The sequence below is a fragment of the Taurulus bubalis genome (genome assembly GCF_910589615.1).
Source record: "Taurulus bubalis genome assembly, chromosome: 3".
Classification (NCBI taxonomy): Eukaryota; Metazoa; Chordata; class Actinopteri; order Perciformes; family Cottidae; genus Taurulus; species Taurulus bubalis.
Genome location: NC_136591.1, coordinates 33,555,337 through 33,577,544, shown reverse-complemented (window position 1 = coordinate 33,577,544; position 22,208 = coordinate 33,555,337). Strand labels below are relative to the sequence as shown.

At 41.8% G+C, this 22,208-nt stretch overlaps 1 protein-coding gene across 1 annotated transcript in view; it reads left to right on the top strand.

The window, feature by feature from the left end:
* igf2r (insulin-like growth factor 2 receptor) overlaps positions 1-22,208 on the top strand; it is a gene marked incomplete at its 5' end in the record, with an annotated part of 40,080 nt that overhangs the window by 9,941 nt on the left and 7,931 nt on the right. The window contains 32 exons of the mRNA XM_079214817.1: positions 1,884-1,982; positions 2,668-2,800; positions 3,230-3,341; positions 4,125-4,233; positions 4,419-4,578; positions 7,037-7,226; positions 7,744-7,847; positions 8,156-8,320; positions 8,444-8,587; positions 8,738-8,893; positions 9,010-9,147; positions 10,039-10,189; positions 10,438-10,606; positions 10,713-10,828; positions 12,465-12,624; positions 12,790-12,966; positions 13,055-13,150; positions 13,274-13,375; positions 14,073-14,235; positions 14,401-14,577; positions 14,712-14,858; positions 15,523-15,701; positions 15,950-16,037; positions 16,166-16,375; positions 16,474-16,604; positions 17,124-17,227; positions 17,967-18,100; positions 18,252-18,448; positions 18,842-18,968; positions 19,244-19,375; positions 21,066-21,225; positions 21,802-21,910. Coding sequence (XP_079070943.1) covers positions 1,884-1,982; positions 2,668-2,800; positions 3,230-3,341; positions 4,125-4,233; positions 4,419-4,578; positions 7,037-7,226; positions 7,744-7,847; positions 8,156-8,320; positions 8,444-8,587; positions 8,738-8,893; positions 9,010-9,147; positions 10,039-10,189; positions 10,438-10,606; positions 10,713-10,828; positions 12,465-12,624; positions 12,790-12,966; positions 13,055-13,150; positions 13,274-13,375; positions 14,073-14,235; positions 14,401-14,577; positions 14,712-14,858; positions 15,523-15,701; positions 15,950-16,037; positions 16,166-16,375; positions 16,474-16,604; positions 17,124-17,227; positions 17,967-18,100; positions 18,252-18,448; positions 18,842-18,968; positions 19,244-19,375; positions 21,066-21,225; positions 21,802-21,910 — 4,539 coding nt within the window. The remainder of the gene's footprint in view (positions 1-1,883; positions 1,983-2,667; positions 2,801-3,229; positions 3,342-4,124; positions 4,234-4,418; positions 4,579-7,036; positions 7,227-7,743; positions 7,848-8,155; positions 8,321-8,443; positions 8,588-8,737; positions 8,894-9,009; positions 9,148-10,038; positions 10,190-10,437; positions 10,607-10,712; positions 10,829-12,464; positions 12,625-12,789; positions 12,967-13,054; positions 13,151-13,273; positions 13,376-14,072; positions 14,236-14,400; positions 14,578-14,711; positions 14,859-15,522; positions 15,702-15,949; positions 16,038-16,165; positions 16,376-16,473; positions 16,605-17,123; positions 17,228-17,966; positions 18,101-18,251; positions 18,449-18,841; positions 18,969-19,243; positions 19,376-21,065; positions 21,226-21,801; positions 21,911-22,208) is intronic.

Sequence of the window (22,208 nt, the reverse complement as noted above, 5' to 3'; positions counted from 1 at the left end):
CCTTAAGGTCCTCACTCAGTGGCAATTATTGTTATTAATGATAATGAGAATGGTGGCTCTTTGGATGCACTAAATAAACCACACACCTTGAATCCAAGTGGTTATGATCGGGCAGGAAAACATGCTTTTAAATGCAAATGTGGACATGACAGACTCTATAACCTGATTAGAAATAAGGATATACTGGACTGCATGTGTTATCAGGTTTCATCGATGGGAGTTTTGGCTGTTTTGAGTTAAGCTGTATGTGCAGTTTATTGTCATCACTGATGCTTTGAACATGCTACCAAGGTGCAAGATAATAAACTTGGTTCGAGTTGTTGTGCATTATTGAGGAAATGTTAATGTGCTTTGCTGTTTTTGGTCAGTTATTTGTACGCCCAGCTGACTGAAACGAAGAATAAATCCCTCTGGATGTTTTTGAGCATTCACTTTTCTTTCACTGAGACGAATCTAAGAAAGCTAAAATTACATTTATTGACAGATGCCAGAAGCAGCTGTCTGCTGCCAGCTGCCATGAAGAGAAGCTGTGAGGGGAAAATAATGTGGGACAAAGACAGTCACCTGCTCTGTATTTCTGCTCGTTTGAGTCAATAATGTAGTCTGTGGTTTCAGGGTGAGAGGTGGGTTGACATTAACGTGCGTCGTTTCCTGTGTAGAGTCACAAAGAGGACGATCAGCGCGAAGTGGAGAAATGAAAGTGGCTTATTTTTTAAAACTTTTTACAAAGTCATCTAATACTGAGCGAAGAAGTGATCTGTGATAATAATCAGCCTCAGCAGTGGACAGTTTATTGCTTTAGTTATTTCTTGACACTTACAGATACAAATATTGTTTGCTAACCACAATTAAAGAGCTTGTGTTTAGGCCCTCTGTGTAGAAAATGTACTAATGATTTAATCGCCCTGGATAGTGTGACACTGTGTGTCTCTTTGCTCAATGCGACTCCTTGTCTCTAAGATATTGATATTATGTATTTTAGTAGTGCACATAATGTGACAAACCTCTTATTTACAGAAAGTGTTTGGTTTCTCACCAAAACACATTGCGTGTTTTCTTATGGTCTGAAACGCATGATTACATGTCCTGCCTCATAAACCATTCACAAAGCCAAAGATCCTAAAATGTAGAAATCTGCTTTTTTTTTTTTTTACATCCATGTTTACTTGCTTGCAGTCTCGTTCACTGCCTTTGTTGCAGCATTTCCTGTTACTACATAACCACCTGTAGATCAGAGGAATAATGTGAAACCTTTGGCAGAAATGTGTCGTGTCCCGAGAATAACCAAAATGGCGACTGACATGTAAATATTGTAGGGTCAAAAACAATATATAACTTTCGTCCTTTTAGTTTTGTCAATGCTAAGCAAACAACAGAATCGGGGAGCTTTGTCATAAATAAGAATTATGTGACCCAAACACGCACACATTCTCACACAAAACAAGATTTCACTAAACGAGTATAAAAAATGTGCAGAGTGACAGACGAAAAGTACAAAACAGGACAAGTTGCTGCTTTGACTCTCAAGAACAGGGGCTGATAAAATGTGGATGAGGAGAATGAAAAACACTCTAACCGTCTCTCTTGAGCAAGCACCGAACCTTCAACCACTCTAGCAGAAGCAGCAGACCGGGGTTGTGCACTCAACTGTGGAGAGTAATGCATAAATAGTACATACATGTTCTCCTGCTAAAGAAATCCTCCACATTCTTTTACATTTTTAAATTATTTTAAATTATTTTTTCAAGACAAGTCCTGTATAGAGAAACACTGACACATTTGCCCACTTACTAGACCTGTGTTGTACTGCTGATGTTTGTTACACAGCACTATAATGTGTTAGTCAACATATTACTCATGTCCCCCGTGTTCGTGTGCTTCAGGGGACCCCGGAGTTTGTGGCCGTGTCCCAGTGTGTGCATTACTTCGAGTGGAGGACCTTCACCGCCTGCAACAAAGATAAATTCAAGCCACACAAAGAGGTATGTGGTGGAACGTCTGACTGGCCGACGGGATTAAAGGGTTTTGACGTGTACGAGAGAAAAGAACTGCTGCCGTTCTGTCGAGGTGTGATACGTGAGAAGCAATGAGGCGGACAGGGGTTTAAATGGAAATGAAGAGCTGCCCTCCCACCACTGCGAGGGTTTTTACAGCAGTGTAGGACGTGTCACATGTCGTCACAATGAGGCCGTTGATGTGAGGTTAACGTGGAACAATTGAAAGAATGTGTGAAATGAATTAAACTAGCTTTTTAAGCAAGAATTAACTGTTACGAAAGAGCAATAAAAAAAACCTGTTATTATTCTGATGGAGGCGTCTTTAAAAATTGAAGCCCTCGAAAAATATTAAAATGACTTATTGTACACTGACAAGTTATTACATGGATCGATTCATCAAAGTTTAGAGGGGATTTTCATTGCATGCGGGCACATTAATCAGTTATATTAATTATTATTATGCTGTCAGATGCTACAGACCTGCACAATGCAGTATAGAACCATGATGTCATTTTAACATCCACACAAAGATCAGATATGGCATTTCATATCTATAGTACAAGTGTGTCTTTAGATAGCCTTTTGTAAATGACTTCCACCATTACCCCTCCGGTCTCCTCTATGGACTACCGGCACCGCAGTAAGACCCTCCTGCCTCCTCTGTGTCCAGGTGCCCTGCTATGCGTTTGATTCTGACGGTAAGAAGCACGACCTCAGCCCTCTGATCAAGCTGAACGACGGCTATCTGGTGGACGACGGCGACGACACCATCGACTTCTACATCAACATCTGCCGGAGTCTGAGTCAGTACCTGGGGGAGGGGGAGAGGTCCATGGACGAATGCATGCAAATGTATCATATATATATATATTATTTTTAAGTTGTAAAAAAGAAACACCATAGAGGAAGAGAAGAAAACTTTGACTTTGTCACAGTCAACTGAAATTGAAATGTTTTTTTTTTACACTCTCTAATTGTTTTAGGTTTGTTTTAGATTTAGGAAAATAGGCCTTTTATTTCTTATAAATGTGGCGCTTATGCATTCATTTGTAAAGACAAATTTGCAGCCTATTTATGTGTATCAGTGCTATAAGTTTTTGTTATTTCTACATTTTGAACTTCACCATTCCCTTATGAAAGAGACCTTTATTTGACAGCAATAGAGTTTGCCTATTACTTACAAACTTCCCTTTCCCCCCCATCGTCTCATATCCTTCCGCTTCCTGTCTCAGACCGACCAGACAAAGCGTGTCCAGAGGGCTCTGCGGCCTGTCTGGTCACAAGTCATGGCTCCTACGACATGGGCTCTCCTACCACACAGCTAGAGCTGTTATCCAATGACAGGTATCTTCTCCATGAGTGCTAACTATCTGTCATCTGACTTTCCATATGTTTGGGCCGTGGGAACACTTGTTCAAAGCGACTTTGGTCATCCAATCGTGCCATGACACGTTAATTGTCGAGTCTGTACGCTCCCAGGTCAGATCCTGCTCTCATTGGGATCTGATCAGCCAGATGCCTCGGTGGCCTGGCTCGGATTGAGTTTGGATCAGTGAGGTCATCATGTCGGCACAATCCAGACAATTTTTCATACGTAGGTCTCCGTCATCTTCCCACAACATGGGAGTGGCTCTCTCGCTCGCTCTGAGAACAAAAGGGAATAGAGGAGCATAACCGGGTCTGGAGCCCAGCTGGGACCAGAGTTGCGTTAAGTTACTGTTGATGATTTTATTGGGAAGAATTTATAGGAACATGCGTTTATTGTCGAATTAGCGGGGCTTTGTTAGCAGCTATTCTTCAATAAAACATGTCTTCCAGTACTGCAGGAAGGAAGAGTAAGCAGCAAAAATACTAATACTAATAATAGGATACTTTCATTGTGAAGAATTTAGAGGAAAATAAATATGACCACGAAATATATCCGATCCGATCAGGCAGGTTGCTGTTTCTGCACATGTGGACACGTGTTCCTATAAGGGGGCATCCGATCACGAAAGTCGCATTGAGAAGACGAGTGTAACCACGGCTTGAGATGTCTGTGGAGGAACCCCCATTGGACTGAAGGAGACCCTTTGAATGTAATTGAGTGAAAAGCTGATTTTGTTTCTTGTCTCCTCTCTTCTCAAGACTGAAGTTACACTATGAAGTCGCTGCTGGTTCAACTCATCCGGACATTTGCAACAAACACGATCCTGCCGTCACCATCACTTTCATCTGTCCGTCAAGCAGACATTCAGTAGGTCACACTCACTCACTCACTCACTATGCAAACTTGTGTCCACTTGTTTTAATCTGGTGCTCCCATTTTTTAAACTGATTCCGAGAGACGAATCCCAATACTTGTGTATCGGCTTTTCTGATACTGGTATCGGAACAACTCTGCAGTTCCCGCTTCACTAGGCGTGTCCTTTGGTTTCCCAGGGCAGCACTCCTAAGATGACAGCGGGGTCGAACTGTCGCTACGAGGTGGAGTGGGTGACTGAGTACGCGTGTCACAGAGACTACCTGGAGAGCCACAAATGCCAACTGACCAGCGAACAGCACGACATCTCCATAGACCTATCGCCTCTCACCTTGAGCTGTAAGTAGTTCTTCCTTTAAACCAGAGGTCCCAAACGACAACGCCAGGGGCCGGAGACTATTTCACAAAACCCCATACCTGTTAAGAATACAAAACTTAACTTTTTGGGACAAAAAAAAAGGACAATTGATCAATCTAATGTCTGGTTCTTTCTGCCGTAATTATGAGATGGGAGAGAAGAGAGAGACTCAGTCTGTCGATAAGAGAAACAGTCAATATTCAGCTGCTAGAAAAAGTTATTTATTTTGTGTCAGAGTAAAAGAGCTGGAACAAAATAACAAGGACACAATTGATTACTGTTTTTAGATGTGATGATTATCATGGCAACGGAAAAAGCTTCGAAGCATCCGGGTCAGGCTGACCGCTAAACAGATTTTGTGGTCGGTTCAGCTCTGGATTTTAAAACATTCAACAAAACGGAGTGAAATCAGGCTCTAGTCAGTTTTTTGCCACTGTAACGAAAACCAGAAAAAATTAACCCTGTGGTTTCCACAGTTACGGTGGTGGCGGTTTTGTTTTTAAGTGTGTTATTTGTGCTTTTATGTGAAAATAATTTTCTGCATTTAAGCATTAGCATATATATATAAAAAAATAGTATATTTAAGCTATATAGATATATATATCTATATATAGATATATATAGATATATATATCTATATATAGATATATATATATATATATATATATATCTATATATAGATATATATAACCTTTTATAGAAGCAACATGCCTCTTGCTTAATTAAACCTCTTGACCTAATTAAGGTAATCATGTCCTCATTCCTCAAACTGGTTCTTATAAGCAACAACAGTGAACACACAAGCACAGGAGAAGGTGTTTCCACGGTTCCTACTAGAGCAGGGGTGTCAAACTCATGTTAGTGAAGGGGCCGCATGCTGCCCAATTTGATCTCAAGTGGGCCGGACCAGTAAAATCACAGCATATTAACGCATACATGATGACAATATTTCTCTATGTTTAAATCATTGGTGAAGGTTTTTAGATGATAAACCCTATTTTAAGGTATTTTTACAATACACTAGAAACATAAAGACCAAAAATTCAGACATCAACCCACTGTTTACCTGCCTGGGCTCTCCTCTGCAGATTCCCTCGCAGTTGAGCAATATTTATAGTAATGTCAGTGGTCTAATGAATTCTGACTCTGGGTCAATGTATACCGTGCCCTAGAGCTGGGCGGTATGGCCAAAAATTCATATCACGGTATTTTGTAAGATTCTGGCGGTTTCACGGTATATCACAGCATTTTTTTTCCAAATAAACACATTAATTTATTGACGTTGAAAAGGACCGTCACCGCCATCGTTATTCACCACTCGCTCGCAACTGGCCAGCAGCTGTTTTGATTGGTACGTAGGGTTCTAACCTGGAGGGATTTAGGACCCAGGGGAATACCTTGATACTAGTGGCACATGTGCGGCCGTAACGACTATTGTCATTCTTCAGCCGGCAGCAACATTTAATGTTTACAGTCTCAGATACGTGTTCAGCGGTCTGAGCTACGGATATAAGTTGACTCAGGGTGTGCAAGACATGACATCGCCAAAAGGCATGATGGGTAAAGCCCGCCCACTGTGCTGCACAGGAAAAGACTTCTTCCTTCACAAGAAAAGTCTTCCTGAGTGGGCGGTGCCATTTACCCAGCATGCCTTTTGGCGATGTCATTTTTTGCACACCCTGAGTCAAATGAGTTAACATGAGACGTAAGTAGCTCGGTCCGCTGCTCCTTCAGCTTCAAGCTGTGAACATTAAATATTGTTGCTGCCAAACAGCGGTGACCGGTATGACGGCATGTGAACAATTCATACCGTACGTACAACTGAGACTGGTATACCGGCTGCAATTTTAACAATTATCCCGCGGGCCGGACTGGATCCCCTGGTGGGCCGGATCCGGCCCGCGGGCCGTATGTCTGACACCCCTGTACTAGAGACATGGAAGAAACAAACTGGAAGCCCAATCTTGCCAAGTTCTGGTCGATGATTATGTGTGTAAAATATAGCCCAAACGTTCCTTCTCTCTTGTATTATCCGCAATTACATATATAACCCACAAGAATTATTGGCTCACAGGGACGCTTGCTGCTTTTATCCCAGCCAGAGGAAGTAGCTTCATGAGTAAACTGTACTGACCTTCCTGTTTTTTGTCAGCTCATAGTTAGAAATAGAAAAATATATTTTTTTCCCACCCGGTCTCAGAGTTCATGCACGTGGTTTCTTATACGTTTAAAGCCAGATGCAGCTGATTTCAAATTGAAGCTGATCGCTGTCAGGATGTTGCCTATATTAATCACATTTACTAGAAATGTGACAACATGATCCATGATACTTACATTAACACAATGATGATGATGATGATGATGATTAGTCACTGGACAAATATATCAATTTACGATGCTGCTTTGTGTTTGTTTGTTTGTGTGTGTGTGTGTGTGTAGCTACAGACATCCCGTACCACGCACACTCTGGGCCCACTGACGGGCCTGACAGCTACATCTACTACCTGAACGTGTGTGGAGAGATCCCCACTAAGGAATGTGGTGAACACGAGTACGTATCGTCCTGCCAGGTGAAGAAGTCCGAAGACGCGAAGAAGGTGGCTGGAAGATATCAGAACCAGACATTACGGTAATGCGTGTGTGTGAGATAGAGAGTCGATCGGTCAATTTTGGGTTAAATGTCTTGCCCAACGACACATTGACATGGACTAGCGCAGCATAACAAGCATTATAATTAAAATTTTGCAAAACAATCTGGTTACTTAGTCCATAAGTTCTTAAGTAAACGAGAAAATAAAGGTTGAAGAACAAAACCATGTGGTTATTTAATGTACACTATTTATTTTTTGCATTAATAATATTATCATCATATAAAACAAATATTATATCGTGATTTCATGTGCCGTACGTACTCCAGTAATAAAGACCAAAGATACAACAGTTTGAAACTAAAATGCAGAAAGTCCACGGGAGCAATTGTCCGCCACATCTTATTACCCTGTTGCCTTTTATTTGGATGTTAAAAAGAAAAAAAGGCTATGGCCCAGAAATGATCCACTAACACTTCAGGGAGAACTTCTTAAACTGTACCAGTACATTTACAGTTTCTTAACTCTTTCACCCTTCAACCCTGTTTTCATCTGTAGTTACTCGGATGGAGATCTGACTCTGATCTACCCAGATGGGATCAGATGCTCCTCCGGCTTCCTGAGAATGACCATGATCAACTTTGAGTGCAGCAAGAATGCGTGTAAGACACAGATGAAAAGAAGATCATCAGCACACAATCATAATTTTTTATTGACATATCTCTGGTGTATTTTTGTATGTCTATGATACTCCAATGCTTCTTATGATACGATGATAGTTTGGCGCCACCTTGTGGTAGTATCAATAATTACATTGGGGCAGACAGTAAGACATGCTACCATGAAACGGTTCTCCTATTATATGTTCATACAATTTGTTCTGTACACGATGCACTTTTTCAGTGAAATTAGGATGATTCTGGCAGGTAGTAACTCACCCTTAATCCACGATGTGCGTTACTTTCTGCAGCCAACGGTGGGCGAGGGAATCCAGTCTTTACGGGGGAGACAGACTGCACTTATTACTTTGACTGGGAGACGGCCTTCGCCTGCGTCAAGGAGAAAGAGAATCTACTGTGTCGAGTCAGAGACGACACCAAACACTACGACCTTTCACCCCTCACCAGATACCCTGGTGAGAAGCAAATGGTTGTGGCCACATCCACTCAATGTTGAACCTTTTCTGCTCCGCCTGTTGGGGATAAACATTTGTTGCTGAAATGTCACCTTTCCTCCGTGTCTCTCTGGGCTGCTCCAGGGTCAGATGTCGGTGTGAACTGGGAGGCAGTGGATGCTAAATCTCCAAAGCCGGACTCCCGTTTCTACCTGAATGTCTGTCACAAAGTCATCCAGACGGGTGCAGCTGCCAACTGCCCTGTGAATGCCTCCATCTGTGCCGTGGGTAAGAGTCTAAGCAAGGGTGGAGGATGATGGTGGTAGAAAGACGTAGGGAAGTCGAGGAGTTGTATAAACGTTGCCAAATTCATGAAAGTGTCAGGGAAGGGATAGTTGTAGCCTTTTAGTTTATTGATTGTTCCTCTCTCTCCCTCAGGTAAGGATCATGGTGCCATCAGCCTGGGCAGCTTCCTCTCATCTCCCCAGAAGACTAAAATAGGAAATGACATCCGACTGGTGTATACCGATGGAAGTTTCTGCGGAAATAAAAAGACGAGGATCCAAACTATCCTGACCCTTAAGTGCAAACCGGGTAGGCTAAACATATATTTATCTTCATTATGTTTAATATCTGCTCTGTGTTTGTCTCTCTAATTTCTGTGTGGTTGTGGTGTTGTCACACTTTTCTCCTTCTCGCCCTCCTTGCAGGAGATCTGGAGAGCGCTCCCGTCATTCGTAGCGTTTCGTCTGACGGATGTGTGTACGAGTTGGAGTGGTACACTGCCGCCGCCTGCGTCCTCTCGAAGACTCAGGGAGACGACTGCAAAGTGGAGGACCCTCAGGCTGGTATGAGCATGAGCGTTTGATCAGCGCGGTAACCGACTGATCGATATTTCACTCGAGCCAGAAAAACACAGCAGGGAAGGAAAGGAAAGGAGAGAAGGAAGCAGCAGGGTTAAAGGGGAATATGTTTCAGCTCAAAACAAACCTCTACTATCTGCCAGTTGAGCCTTGAGAGTACGCAGGCAGCGATCTGTTGGGTTTTGAGCATTCAATCCTAATTTTTACATCTGGTTGGAGTTTTCCTCCAGCTGGTTCATCACTTTCTGAGGTCACGAGAGGGCTTTGACTTCAGGCTGCAAATAGCAATTATTATTAAATAATTAATTTAATCAATTAATACCTTCAGAAATGATGATGAGGAGTTGACCCATTAGTCACTTGGTCATAAAAAAAATTGAAAAATAGTGTCCAAGCTGAAAAATACTAAAACTGTCTTTTAGTCATATACTATATCAGGATGTATAATCCAACCAGCACTCCAAGTATATTGATTTTATTATCATAGAAAACGTAGAACAGCAGCAAATCCTCTCATTTGTGAAGCTGTCTGTTGATTATTAAATTAGTTCCAGAGTTACAATTTCATGAAACATTCAGTCTTCAGGGAAAACAAGCAGAAGCTCTAATGGACACGTATTTAAGAAGTGACCCGACTCTTTAAGAGGAAATAAGTAGGGCTGCAAGATTATAATCACAATGATTGTGATCAATATTGAGATAATTTACCATGATGCATTGACCTTTTTATTCCACTTTCACGTTTCAATAAACAGCACAGCTTTAACTGTCATGTTGCGCTACATTCCTTTTAAAAGTACGGAGCAAACGCTGATGAGTGGACGTCTTTGACTCTGCTTTAATCCTCCTCTGTACCTGGCCTGCGTTGCTCCACAGGGTTCTCCTTCGACTTGTCGCCTCTCTCCAAAGCCGACGGTGGCTTCTACAACCTGACCAGCGGCAACTATGACTACTACATCAACGTCTGTGGTCCCGTCAAGGCGGCCAACTGCCCTGAAAAGGCCGGCACATGCCAGGTCGAAAAGAGGTAAGGAGGAGGAGCCATTCACACATTTCTGAAGTTATTCAACCATATAGTTTACGATCAATTTGGAGTCGCAGCTGGTGTAATTACAGCACAAGATGGTCTCTAGTATAGGACTGTAAAACATAATTTTCAGTGTCCCAACCCTTGTAAAATTACATGTTTCACAACCAGAATTTGATCAATTAGACTCACTTTGATAGACATGACGATATGATAGCTTATTATACATTTTCTTTCTGCCACATCAGTTCTTGGAGTCTTGGGGAAGCGAACGCCCGCCTGTCGTACTACGATGGCCTGATCCAGCTAACCTACAGTAACGGCTCCAAGTACAACAACAAAGAACACACTCTCAGATCCTCTCTCATCTCGTTCCTCTGTGACCCAGAAGCTGGAGCTGGTTATCCTGAATTCCAGGTAAACTGTGTCTCTGCATGTTGCTGATGGACTGTATTTGTTTCTTTATGGTCTTTGGGTAGCCTCTCTGTGGCCTGTAATTTTAATATTAATTTTCTGCCTCCAGGTTGAGGACAATTACACCTATAACTTCCGCTGGTATACATCCTACGCATGTCCTGAAAGGCCTCACGAGTGTTTGGTGACAGATCCCACCACTCTTGAGCAGTACGACTTATCCAGGTAATGCATGGATACATATTGTGTTCATTCCCCAAGCAACCAACATGTTTTCGATGCAGTCAGAAAACAAAGTACCCATAACTGTGACGGCGTACCTTACCACATAGTAGGTAGGGGTGGGAATCACCAGAGGTCCCACGATTCGATACTATCACGATACTTGGGTCCCGATTCGATACTATCACGATTCTGCGATATATTGAGTATTGCGATTTTATTCCCTTTTTTTCACCGCAAATTGTCCCCAAAGGAAAACTTTGTCAAAATATTGTATCTAAGAAGATAACGTTTTCAGTCTGTTCATCTCAATTCAATCATTTTTATTGCAGCAAAATGTGATTGTCAAGCAGACAAACTGACCAACACTTTGATAAATGTTGCACCTGACAAACTGAACAGCTTGTATTACAGTCTGCATAGTCGCGTCATTCGAGCTGGACGTGCCAGAGAGGGGGCGGGGCTTATCTCTGTGGTTTATCTCCTGCAAAGAGTTTTCATTTCTGCCATCCACCATGAAAATAACTACTATTTCTGCGTTATACTTGTTGTGGAAATCCCAAAGAGGTCGGGGCATCAAACGCCGCCGTGTGTGGGTTCATAATATTACTTCTCCAGGAACTGCGTCGTTGACGGTGATGACGGTGTTACGGATTAACAGGCGGCCGTATTAACTGGCAATTTTCAGCCGGAAGTCACCAGTTTACACGGCCGCCTGTTAATCTGTAACACCGGCCGCTTCCAGCGCTACGAGAGTACCAGCAGCCAGTTTGATTTATGCTTGAGTTAAGTCTTTTACTAGCGCCGTGTCGCGGACTTTGTCCTGTGCGCCGTGCGCCGTGCGCCGTGCGCCGTGCAACAGCTGTGCAACAGCTGTGCAACAGCTGTGCAGCAGCTGTGCAGCAGCTGTGCAGCAGCGCCGCTACGAGTGACAGGAAGTCCAGACGTTTGATTTACACGCGGACGGCGCATTTCTCATTTCTTTCTCCGATGCCTCCCATAATTGATTACATAAAAAAAAGATCGATACTTGGCTTCCGTGTATCGATCTTTTTTTTACCACCGAAACTATCGCGATACTATGCTAAATCGATTTTTTTCCCCCACCCCTCATAGTAGGTAGAAAAAAACATTTGTAGCTGGGGAGGGGTTAATTAATTAAAAAGAGTCAAAGCAATATGTTGTTTTCTTCTGAATAGACCCAATTCACAGCAGTGTCTCTTCAAAGGCTGCAATATTACGATAATATGGGGATTTATGGGCTAAAATCCACAGTATTTCCTTCTTGCTAAAGCCGATTGCAAAGTATATTTTGAGTAGGTCACCCACCTCAAGCATAATACATGGCGTCTGGTGTAATGAGCTTGATCCAAACAAACAAAGTAAAGCAATGTTGTTCCTTGACAAAAACGTTTGTCTTTTTAGTTTCTTTCTTCATAAATGTATAATTTTACAACATTCTTTCTCATAAATGTACCACTTTAATCTCGGAGTATTACCCCCACTTTCTTCCATAGTAATATATTTTTTTATCTCACAATGGCCCTAATACGCCGTAGTACATAACACACTTGTCCAAATACTCACAAAAAATGAAGATAATCAGATTCAGTATTTTACCACCTTCTTCTGCCTCCAGCTTGTCGCGCTCCACCTCCTTTAGCAACTGGCAAGTCATGGATTTGTCTGACTCCATGAACCTTAAAAAGTACTACATCAACATATGTCGGCCTATCAACGCTGTACTAGGCTGCGACCGCCATGCGTCCGTCTGCCAGATGAAGTACATATCCGAGCAGGTCTGTGAACACAATTGTAACTTAAAAACAAACTAAACTTATTTTTGTACGCAAAATTATCATATAATGCACCTTTTTTTTTATTTTTTTAAATAGCAACATTTGAAAACACATGCGATAGCCTGAAATTCGATTCAGCAGCCGTTTCCTCCCCTCTGTCTTCAGGGCTCTCCGAAGGAGGTTGTATCCGTCAGTAACATGGGAATTTCCAAGCGAGGGCCGATCATCGAGGCGCGGGACCGGCTGCTGCTGGAGTTCACAGACGGCTCTGCCTGCGTGTCAGACGGCCTGAAGCTCACGCACACGACGCAAATCCACCTGGTCTGCTCCAGAGGAGCTGTGGTAAGTCGGTGCTGTTTATGCAGCAGATTGTTGACGCTTGGAGTTATGTGTCTGAGGTGTGACTCTGTTTGTGTTCTGCGCCGTGCAGTCAATGGCACCGAGGTTCCTGATGTTCCAGAACTGCACAGCCAACTTCATGTGGGAGACCAGGGCGGCCTGCGCAATCAAAACCACCACGAACAATGTGAGTCCAGCTGCATTACAACGTCATCTCATCCTGTGTTCAGCAATATGGAAAGATGTGACGCTGGGAAATTGATATGATTACAATAATACAATATTTGGAAAACGTGTCTTTGTGTCTCAGAACTGTGCCATTGTGGATCCCAACACTGGCTTTGAGTTCAACCTTCAGCTTTTGGCTTCTAAGACTGGATACAAGGCAAAAGGGAATGGCAAAGACTTCCTGGTAAGATAGTTACAGTCATGACACTTTGCCAACCATAAATAATGCGTCTCTCGTGCATTGTTTCCATGTATTTGTGTCATGTAACGGATGTGTGTGAGCTGTACATGCACAAAGCTTTTTATACGGCTCTGTGTTGTTGCCAGTCATGCTCGCAACAGTATGGGATTTTAATTTGTCTTATCTTTGCCTTTTATTAATATAAACTAGATGTATAATAAAGCTATACATAAAAAAAACACTACAACCAACAATTATTACAATTACATATTCATTGTTTGATATATTTAGTCTATAGACAGTTTGAGAATAGTGAACCATCTCTAACAATTCAACAATACAAATATTGACATTTCAGAAAGCTTTTTCAGTATTCCTTGAAAAACAATTTGACGGATTTATGTTCTATATTTGCTCTTAAATTATACCCTGAACTTAACTAAAACAATTAACACTACAGTGAAGCAGTAAATACCTGTCGGGCGAAACGCAATGAGTTCTTCAAAAGGTTCCTAGTTCCTGGGAGAAGTTCCTGCAGTTGAAAAAGTGGCTTTGCATGCCTCACTCCAGTCTTTACCTTTTTTCTTCTTCTATGTAGTGTTTTAAAAGCATCATGAGACTTTTGTCTCCGAAATATAAGGACAGCATTTCCTTTAAAAATACAACAGAAGTGTAACCCTTCCTCCTCAACACCCTGTAGGTGAACATCTGCTCAGACGTGGCAGAGTGCGGACCGGGCATGGCCGGCTGTGAGCTGGAGGACGGGCATCCGCTGAGCCCAGTCGGGGTGGAGAAGACCCTCCAGTACTCCACTGATGGCCTGATCTCACTAACGTATAAGGGAACCCTGGACGAGCCCACGGGTATTGATTTATATTAACAGAGAGTGTCATGTTTCACTTCAGCTGTGGCGACATTGCGTAAAACTGCATTTATAGTTGTGACTTCAAACATTTAAGACGTTTAATGATAAACATTTTCTTAACTCTGCACTTTATTCCTCTATTTACGTTTCCCTTCTGCTCCAGCGACTCGGGACACCTTCACCATTAATTTCGTGTGTAATCAAACTGCTCACCCCGGCTCATTAAAAATGCTGCAAGAGGACCTGAGTTCTTCACCGGACCAGGGGCTCCACAACGTCTTCTTTGAGTTCTCCACCGCTCTGGTCTGCGTCCCTGCTCCAGTTGACTGCCAGATCATTGGTACTGACACACACACACACACACACACACACACACACACACACACACACACAGAAACCATTTCACGTATGTCGAAGTACTGGCTTTTTTCTTGTGCGAAAATGTGTGTAAATAAAATGTTCTGTTGCCTCTAGATTCTCATGGTCATGAGTATGACCTGAGGCACCTGATCCGGGACGGAGAGGACAGCCCCTGGATCGCCATAGATACAGATGTTGTGAAATCCCGCCGCTTTTACATCAACATCTGCAAACCTCTCCCTCCAGTGAGCGACTGTCCAGGTCAGTATTCTCCTTCATGTTCCCCCACCTGATCCGCTGACACGTACACAGTAAATAAGAGATTTTAACTGACTGGCTTTTGCTTGGATCTGCAACACCTAATTGATTAAAATTATCTTATTTTTTTAAATAGTCTGGATTAATTGTGTCTTTGTCTTTTTATAACGTAATATTATGGAGTTTTTGGAATATTTCATGCCATCATTCAGAGACACTCAAAAGTGAATTCTTTATTTCTTCACAACTGAAACTTGAGAAAAATCTGCTCAAATATAGTTATAATAATAGTTATCTACACTTTTCAAAGCTCAGTGTGCTTAATAAAAAGAGCAACTAATTTAAACAAGGACAAATAGACAGAAAAAAGACAGTTGATGCTAAAGTATGTAAGTGAAAAGAAAAGCCTTACCTGTAGTGCCATTTATCAATCTAGATTATTTTGGTGTGTGTTGCCTGAAAAAAATCTATTTGAAAAACTCAACAGCAATGTCTCTTTGCAAAAATCAGGAACCAGTATTTAAGATAATCCACAGACCTTGTTGTTTCATGTCGGAATTATGGCTGAAAGAAAATAGTTCCTCCATGAAGCTGTTCACTATAAGGTCTGTGAATTGCATCCAGTTCTTATTTACTATTTATGTATACATTATTTTCTTCTCTCCAGTGGGTCCTTTGGGTGCCTGTGGCATGATTGATGGGAAGAAATACAACCTGGGATACATCCAGTCGAGCCCGAAGGCGGCGAAGGACGGCTCCATCAGCATCGTGTACCAGAACGGAGACCCGTGCGGTTCCACATCCCGCTACTCAACGCGCATCATCCTCCAGTGTGACGACAACCCGGTGAGTAGTGGATAAAAGCATGAGCAAAAAGAACATAATGTGGATATGTACTTTTAGTGGGAAAGATGTATCTGTTACATTTTGTCTGAAGTTAGCTATTTATTTTACTATGTGTCTCTTGTGTGCACTTTACATGTCTGCTGCTGTAATCCTGCAATTTCCCCACTGCGGGACTAATAAAGGAATATTTGATCTTATTTTATCTCTTCGGATAATCCCTGAGAACTCATTTTTTGTCTTTTTTTTAGGGCTCCCCCATATTTGACCGTCAAGATGGTTGTGAATATGTCTTCGTCTGGAGGACCTCTGAGGCCTGCCCCATCAGGAAGTCTCAAGGTGTGTGTGTGTGTGTGTGTGTGTGTGTGTGTGTGGGGGGGGGGGGGGGGGCGGCGTCATTTTAAATGTTCGGAATTATATCATAAAACGAGAGTATGTGCCTTACCGTCCAATATGTGTCCTCTCAGGTGATGACTGCCGGGTTCGTGACCCCAAGAGTGGCTACGAGTTCAACCTGAGCTCTCTGAAGGGTCAGGATTACCCCATCAACAGTGATAAGTACGTCTACCACCTCTCGGTCTGCGGGGGGCTCCAGAAAGGGATCTGCACGCACAAAGACACAGGCCTTGAAACTGTCTCCTCCTGCCAAGTGCAAGGGGACACCCACAAGATTGCAGGTATGGCAAAGAAAACAAAAAACAGTTTGAATATTCTTGATATTCTTAATGTCATGTTGTATGTATGAATGCGTGTCATTATTATTGCGTTTGTGCAGGAATGACATCCCAGGTTCTGAGTTATGTGGGAGACCAGCTCATCCTGAACTACACTAATGGAGAGGCCTGTCATAAGATATACAAAAGATCCACTGAGATCTACTTCTCCTGCCACCCTGACAGACATCCTGTAAGTGTCACACATAAACACAAAGACAGAAAACCAGCTGATCCCACAGATCTTATTGGCTTATTATGGGCTGTTATTTAAAAAAACTGTTAAAAATAATAATGCTTAATCAAAGTCAAAGCCTTTACGTAGCTGGTTCGTGATGAATAAACAGCATGAAAATGTGAAATTCTCGCGTGCAAATATTATATGTCTCATGCTTTTATTGTGAAAGGTAATGTGGACGGAAGTAGTGGATCTGCGCTGCCTTTGTCATGACAGTAGAAATACATTTTGCTGTCTTAGGCCTCCATGTTGTTTCATTATTGGAGGTGCAACTCAACCTGTTCCACATGACGTGATTGGTTGATGCCATCTGAAGTTATTTCTTTCTTTCTCCATTATTTTTGTTGTATTTGTTTGTATTTTTTACAAATGTCTGCAGTGGCAGTTCATTAAACGTTTCTCTATTTACAGCACATAAATGCATCTGTAACTCTGTAGTAACTCATTGTGTGTCGTGTCCATTCACTCGTTAAGGGAGCACCAGAGTTCCTCAAAGAGACTCCAGACTGCACCTACCTGTTCAGCTGGCCCACCGCTCTGGCCTGCATCCCAGTCAAGACCACCAGCTGCTCCTACAAGTAACAGTTTCCTTCATGTATTCCTCCTCCTGTGTTGTTTATGCACACTTGTCATTTTCTTGAACTCATGTCCTTTAAATGTACTTCAGCTGTCTGTGCTTGTATAACTGGTAAGTTGAGGTGAGGTTGCAGTTTGCTGAATAGCTCTACCAAGATTAATCAGGTCACGGTACAAGTGATACGACAAAGTTAGGCCACTTGGTTTGTTATCATGAATACGTGTAGGCGGTAAAATCTGTCTTTGGTGTCAGAGCGGACCTCCTAATTAAACCTGATTTGATTTATGGGCAATTTATTGATTCATTAATAGTGACTTGTCATAGGCTGATATGCTGCTTCTTTTTTAAATGTGGAAATAAATATACTCTACAAATTTTAGTGAACTAATTAAGTATCTTCTTACTTTCCTTGATGGCGACGTCCTCCAGTGAAGTTTTCAAGTCTCCATCTAATAGATAGAAAGAAAGGAGGAAATGGAACAAAAAAGGAACAAAATATTGTATACTGCCGTCCTAAAATACATGATTCCTATGTTTGATTTGTTTAGAAGTTGGGGTATTTTCTTTAGATGTCTTTATCTGCATCAGAGTCACTGTATGTCCCTTGCTGGAAAATGCATCTATCTAAACAGACACTAATGACAACGTAATCACCAACATTAAAACAGTTCAGAAATCTGTACAGACCTCCAACACATACGACAATGAATGTTCAACCTCTGCATGTGTGCTGTCCTCAGTGATGATCAGGGGAACTCGTACGACCTCTCCCCTCTGGCTTTGGACTCTCGAAACTGGGAAGTGGAGCCCTCTACGGAGGACACGAAGAAACGATTCTACATCAACGTCTGCAGGTCGCTCGTGCAGCAAGGAGGTCAGCATGCATGCTTGTGTTCTTTCTATTCAGTAATACTGTAGTGGCCAGCTCTGGTTTGTGTGGTCAGAGTTCAAGTTTCAAGAGAGTGTTTTGAGACTGAATGTTTTCTGACTTGGTCAGAGTTGACACTGTGCTCACCTTGCGACAGGTACATGGAAGTGTCCCTCCAGTGCAGCGTCCTGTTTGAAGGCCGGAGAGGACTATGTGAATTTGGGGCAGGTGGAGTCTGGTCCTACATGGGACAGAACAGTCCTGAAGCTGCAGTACACCGGCGGCCAGGCGTGTCCCGATGGAAGCCGCAACAAGAGCAGCATCGTCCGCTTTAAATGTGACAAAGACAAAGTGGTGAGGAGAAGTTTTCAGTAGGCTACAAACAATAGGTACCATTTCCTGTCTGTGGGGTGTGTGTGTGAAACTGTACACAGAAGAGGTTAAGTTCTATCGGGGAAATGAAAAAAACTGGCACCTCGGTTGTAATATTTATTTTGGGCTCAATATGTGCAAGAAAGTCCATTTCTGGGGAGTATTACTTTCTGATAGTTTAGGAACTTTTGGACAACGTTTTCGACCATCACTGATTGATCAAACTCTGACAACAAGGCGTCTAAAACTTGCTTCCAATTCCATCACAGTTGCTATAAATATGGAAGAGAATCCCTTTCACCAGGGGAATATAGTAACAGGCATTTAAGTAGAGATATAAATGTCAAAATGAGTATGTTCCTATATTCCATCCAGGAATCCCGGCCTACTCTGATCTCTGCCATTGAGGACTGTGTGTACACCTTCCTCTGGTTAACAGCTGCGGCCTGCCCTCTCAACAGCACCCAACACGACAACTGCAGGGTCACCAATCCCGCTACAGGTCAGATATTTAAAGAAAAACAGTAACTCCGTACATGTATTGTGTGTGTATATAGGCATACCTGTTCCTATATGTACTTATCATATTACTGTCAAGAAAAAATGGGAAAAATGTAGTGTTGAAATGCAAAAAGGACATGACAGACTTTCATAACCACCCAGTTTTCTGGAAAAACTTTTACCCCAGTATTTGTGTTTAATAGACTTAATAGAATGAATGTACTTTAACAGAGCAATATTTGTATTTCTATAAACTGTGACTCTCCTCTCCCTTAGGTCATTTGTTTGATCTCAACCCCCTGATGAAGAAAGACGGCTACACTGTGTACGATCATCAGGAACACAGAAAGATGTTCCGCATGAACATCTGTGGGAACATGTCCAGCGCTGGATGCAGCGCTGAAACTGGTACGTCCCCAAGTCATCTTCTAGAAAACAAAAGTGAGACATATCTTTATAAAGGCGTTGTTGCCGGGACACGACAGACGTGCAAAGCCTGCAGACAAATGTCTCTTCAGTCACTCGGAGACTCAAAGGTCACTTGCTTGAGTTTTAAGCATCTTCGGTGTGTCGCTATTGGAGGCAATCGGATCAGCCTTTGACCAGTCAGAGCTGGTTTCACGTAACTGGTGTTCACTGGTTTTCCAGCTTTCAGCTCAATTCATTTTCAGAGCCACTAAGGGATATTTGATAGTGATGCAGATGTTTATTATACTTGGAAGACAGGGTGCTGGATTCTAAATGTTGGATATACTGCATATAAGGAAAGACTAAGACAGCACACCAATTTTACTTTTTAATATTGCCACCGTGACATTCTGGGCAGGACGACGTTGTTTAGCATGTATTCTGGCAATTTCACAATTGCTACACCAAGGTGGTGTTAATTATAGGTGGAGGTGGCCTCAACTGCCACAACAAATACATCCCAACAGGGGGAGCCACAACCTTTCCAGATATTTAAAAATATGTCAATATATAATGACTGTGCAATACATTATATCCTTACTGTGAATTAGACTAGATATTGTTATATGGCAAAGGTGCTGTATTTTCTTGGTTTTAAAGCCTATGTTACAGTAAAGTGATATGTTCTGAACTCAACTCACCAGACTGTTCTAGCCAACTTAGTCATTATACCCACATTACTGATAATTATATAAGAAAATGTTGTGTGAGTAGTTTGTAAAAGCACCAATAGTCAACCTTACAATATCTTAACCTTGAAGCTTAAAGGAGAGGACATACAAAATATTGCCATACACATTCTAACAACCGATGTTGTTGGAACGTGTATGGCATCTACTGACGGCTCAGTCACGGTTTGAGAAGTTGCACTAAAACACCAGAGCTATGTGAAAAATACTTTTTTCTCCAGTTGGTAATTTCCTCCAAAAACTGTGCAGAATAAATCCAATAAATCTATGAACAAATCAAATGTCCTAAAGATAACTGCGAATAAAAAGAGACGGATTCACTGAGAACTCATTCACTTCTCCCTGGTTACTGTTCAGTCTTACTCAGACGTCAGTGTGGTTTATGTTACACCGAGGACATGCGTCACCACTGTTTTGCGTCACTAGTTGAGTGTTTAAAAGAGGCCTGAAATTCCAGTAATTCTTCAATAACTGACTGTTCTTTTACATAATACAGCCAAAAGTTATGGCTGTATTATTTTCTGCACGTTAAAGTTGAAGGCACTGAAGAGAAACGCATAGCTCGGCCAAGGCGGCACAATAGGTCTGAATCTGTAATTAGAAATGTTCAACCCGCATCAAAATACACAATTCTAGACAATTATGTGATGCATGTGCCGGAATAGTTAATGAAAAAATTGCAAAAAATGTGAAGAGCTGAAATTGTGTTTTTAAATATCTGAGATACTCGGCTGAATCTGAATGAAATGACTTGCTCATTAGCGCATGGTCAAACCCTCCGCCAAATATCACAGAAATTTGTCTTGTAAATTTCTTATGCGATCCAGGAAATAAGTGCCCTTGCAGTAATTTTAATACAATGCAATCTACCTAATAGTTTTAAATACTATTATATTTTTGCATTTATTGTAAAATATCTCTATCTGCATGTTGTGTTCCAGCTGTGTGTATTAAGGATGCCACGACCGTGGTGAGCGGCGGTCAGGTGAGCAGGAAACTCTCGTACAAGGATCAGGTTCTGGAGCTGGCGTACGAAGGAGGAAGTCCCTGCCCAGCAAACTCCAACCTCAAACACAACACCGTCATCCACTTCATCTGCAGGTACATCCCCTCTTTCCTGTGTCCTTGTTGGGTTTTCTCCCTAGTTGTTGTTTTTTTGTTTTTTTTCCCCATTGCTGATAATTGATTGATTTTATTCATCAATCATCAGATACAGAAACAAAACATGTTAAAGCACGAGGAAGATAAGTGCTTATATAATCAGCACTTTCACATAAAAACTCAACAAAAGCAATCCTGAAATCCCAAAACACATTATCACAATTTAATAAAAAAAACAAAAAAAACAAGGGCAGTAATTTATTTGAAAATGTCACTCTAAATCTGAAACGCACGGGGCAGACTGCATCCAAGCTCTTCTTTAAAGATTTAGTTCATCCTTTTCTTCTTGTTTTGTTTTAAGAGTTTTTTGTTTTAAGAGTTATTTGTTCCAAATATGTCACTTTAAAGACATTTAAAGTGCCTTTCACGTTAGTTATTACCCGTTAGTGACCTGTTTGAATGTAATGCACTTTTCATATAATTACATTTCATATGATGGAGTTATGTTTAAATGTTATTTAAAATATATGATGAATCTTTTTTTGCAAAACTGTGCACATGGATGCGATTCTACAGGCCACCTAAGATGGTCTCAGCCCCGCCAGAGCCGGTTCTCATTGACTCCAATGCTGAGACCTGCACACACTTCTTCTCCTTCCACACACCGCTGGTCTGCGAACAGCCAGTAAGTATGTTTTGTTTATTAACACAGTGACTCTCGGTATGCTCGGCCTGTTTCATAAAGTAAATAAAATTCAAATGTTGGGAAACTTTTGGCTAATCAGGTTTTCCCCTCCAAAGTAGGAAAGAACTCACTGACAAGGAATGTGCTTATTTGCAATTCAAATGTATGTGAAGTTATGAATTACACACAACCTGATCCCAGCATGTGTTTGTATGTGTGTGCTGGGATAAAATCGTTACCTTTTAAAAAATCACCAGAGAACAGGCTGTGTTTATGACATGAGAACAAATTAAAATAA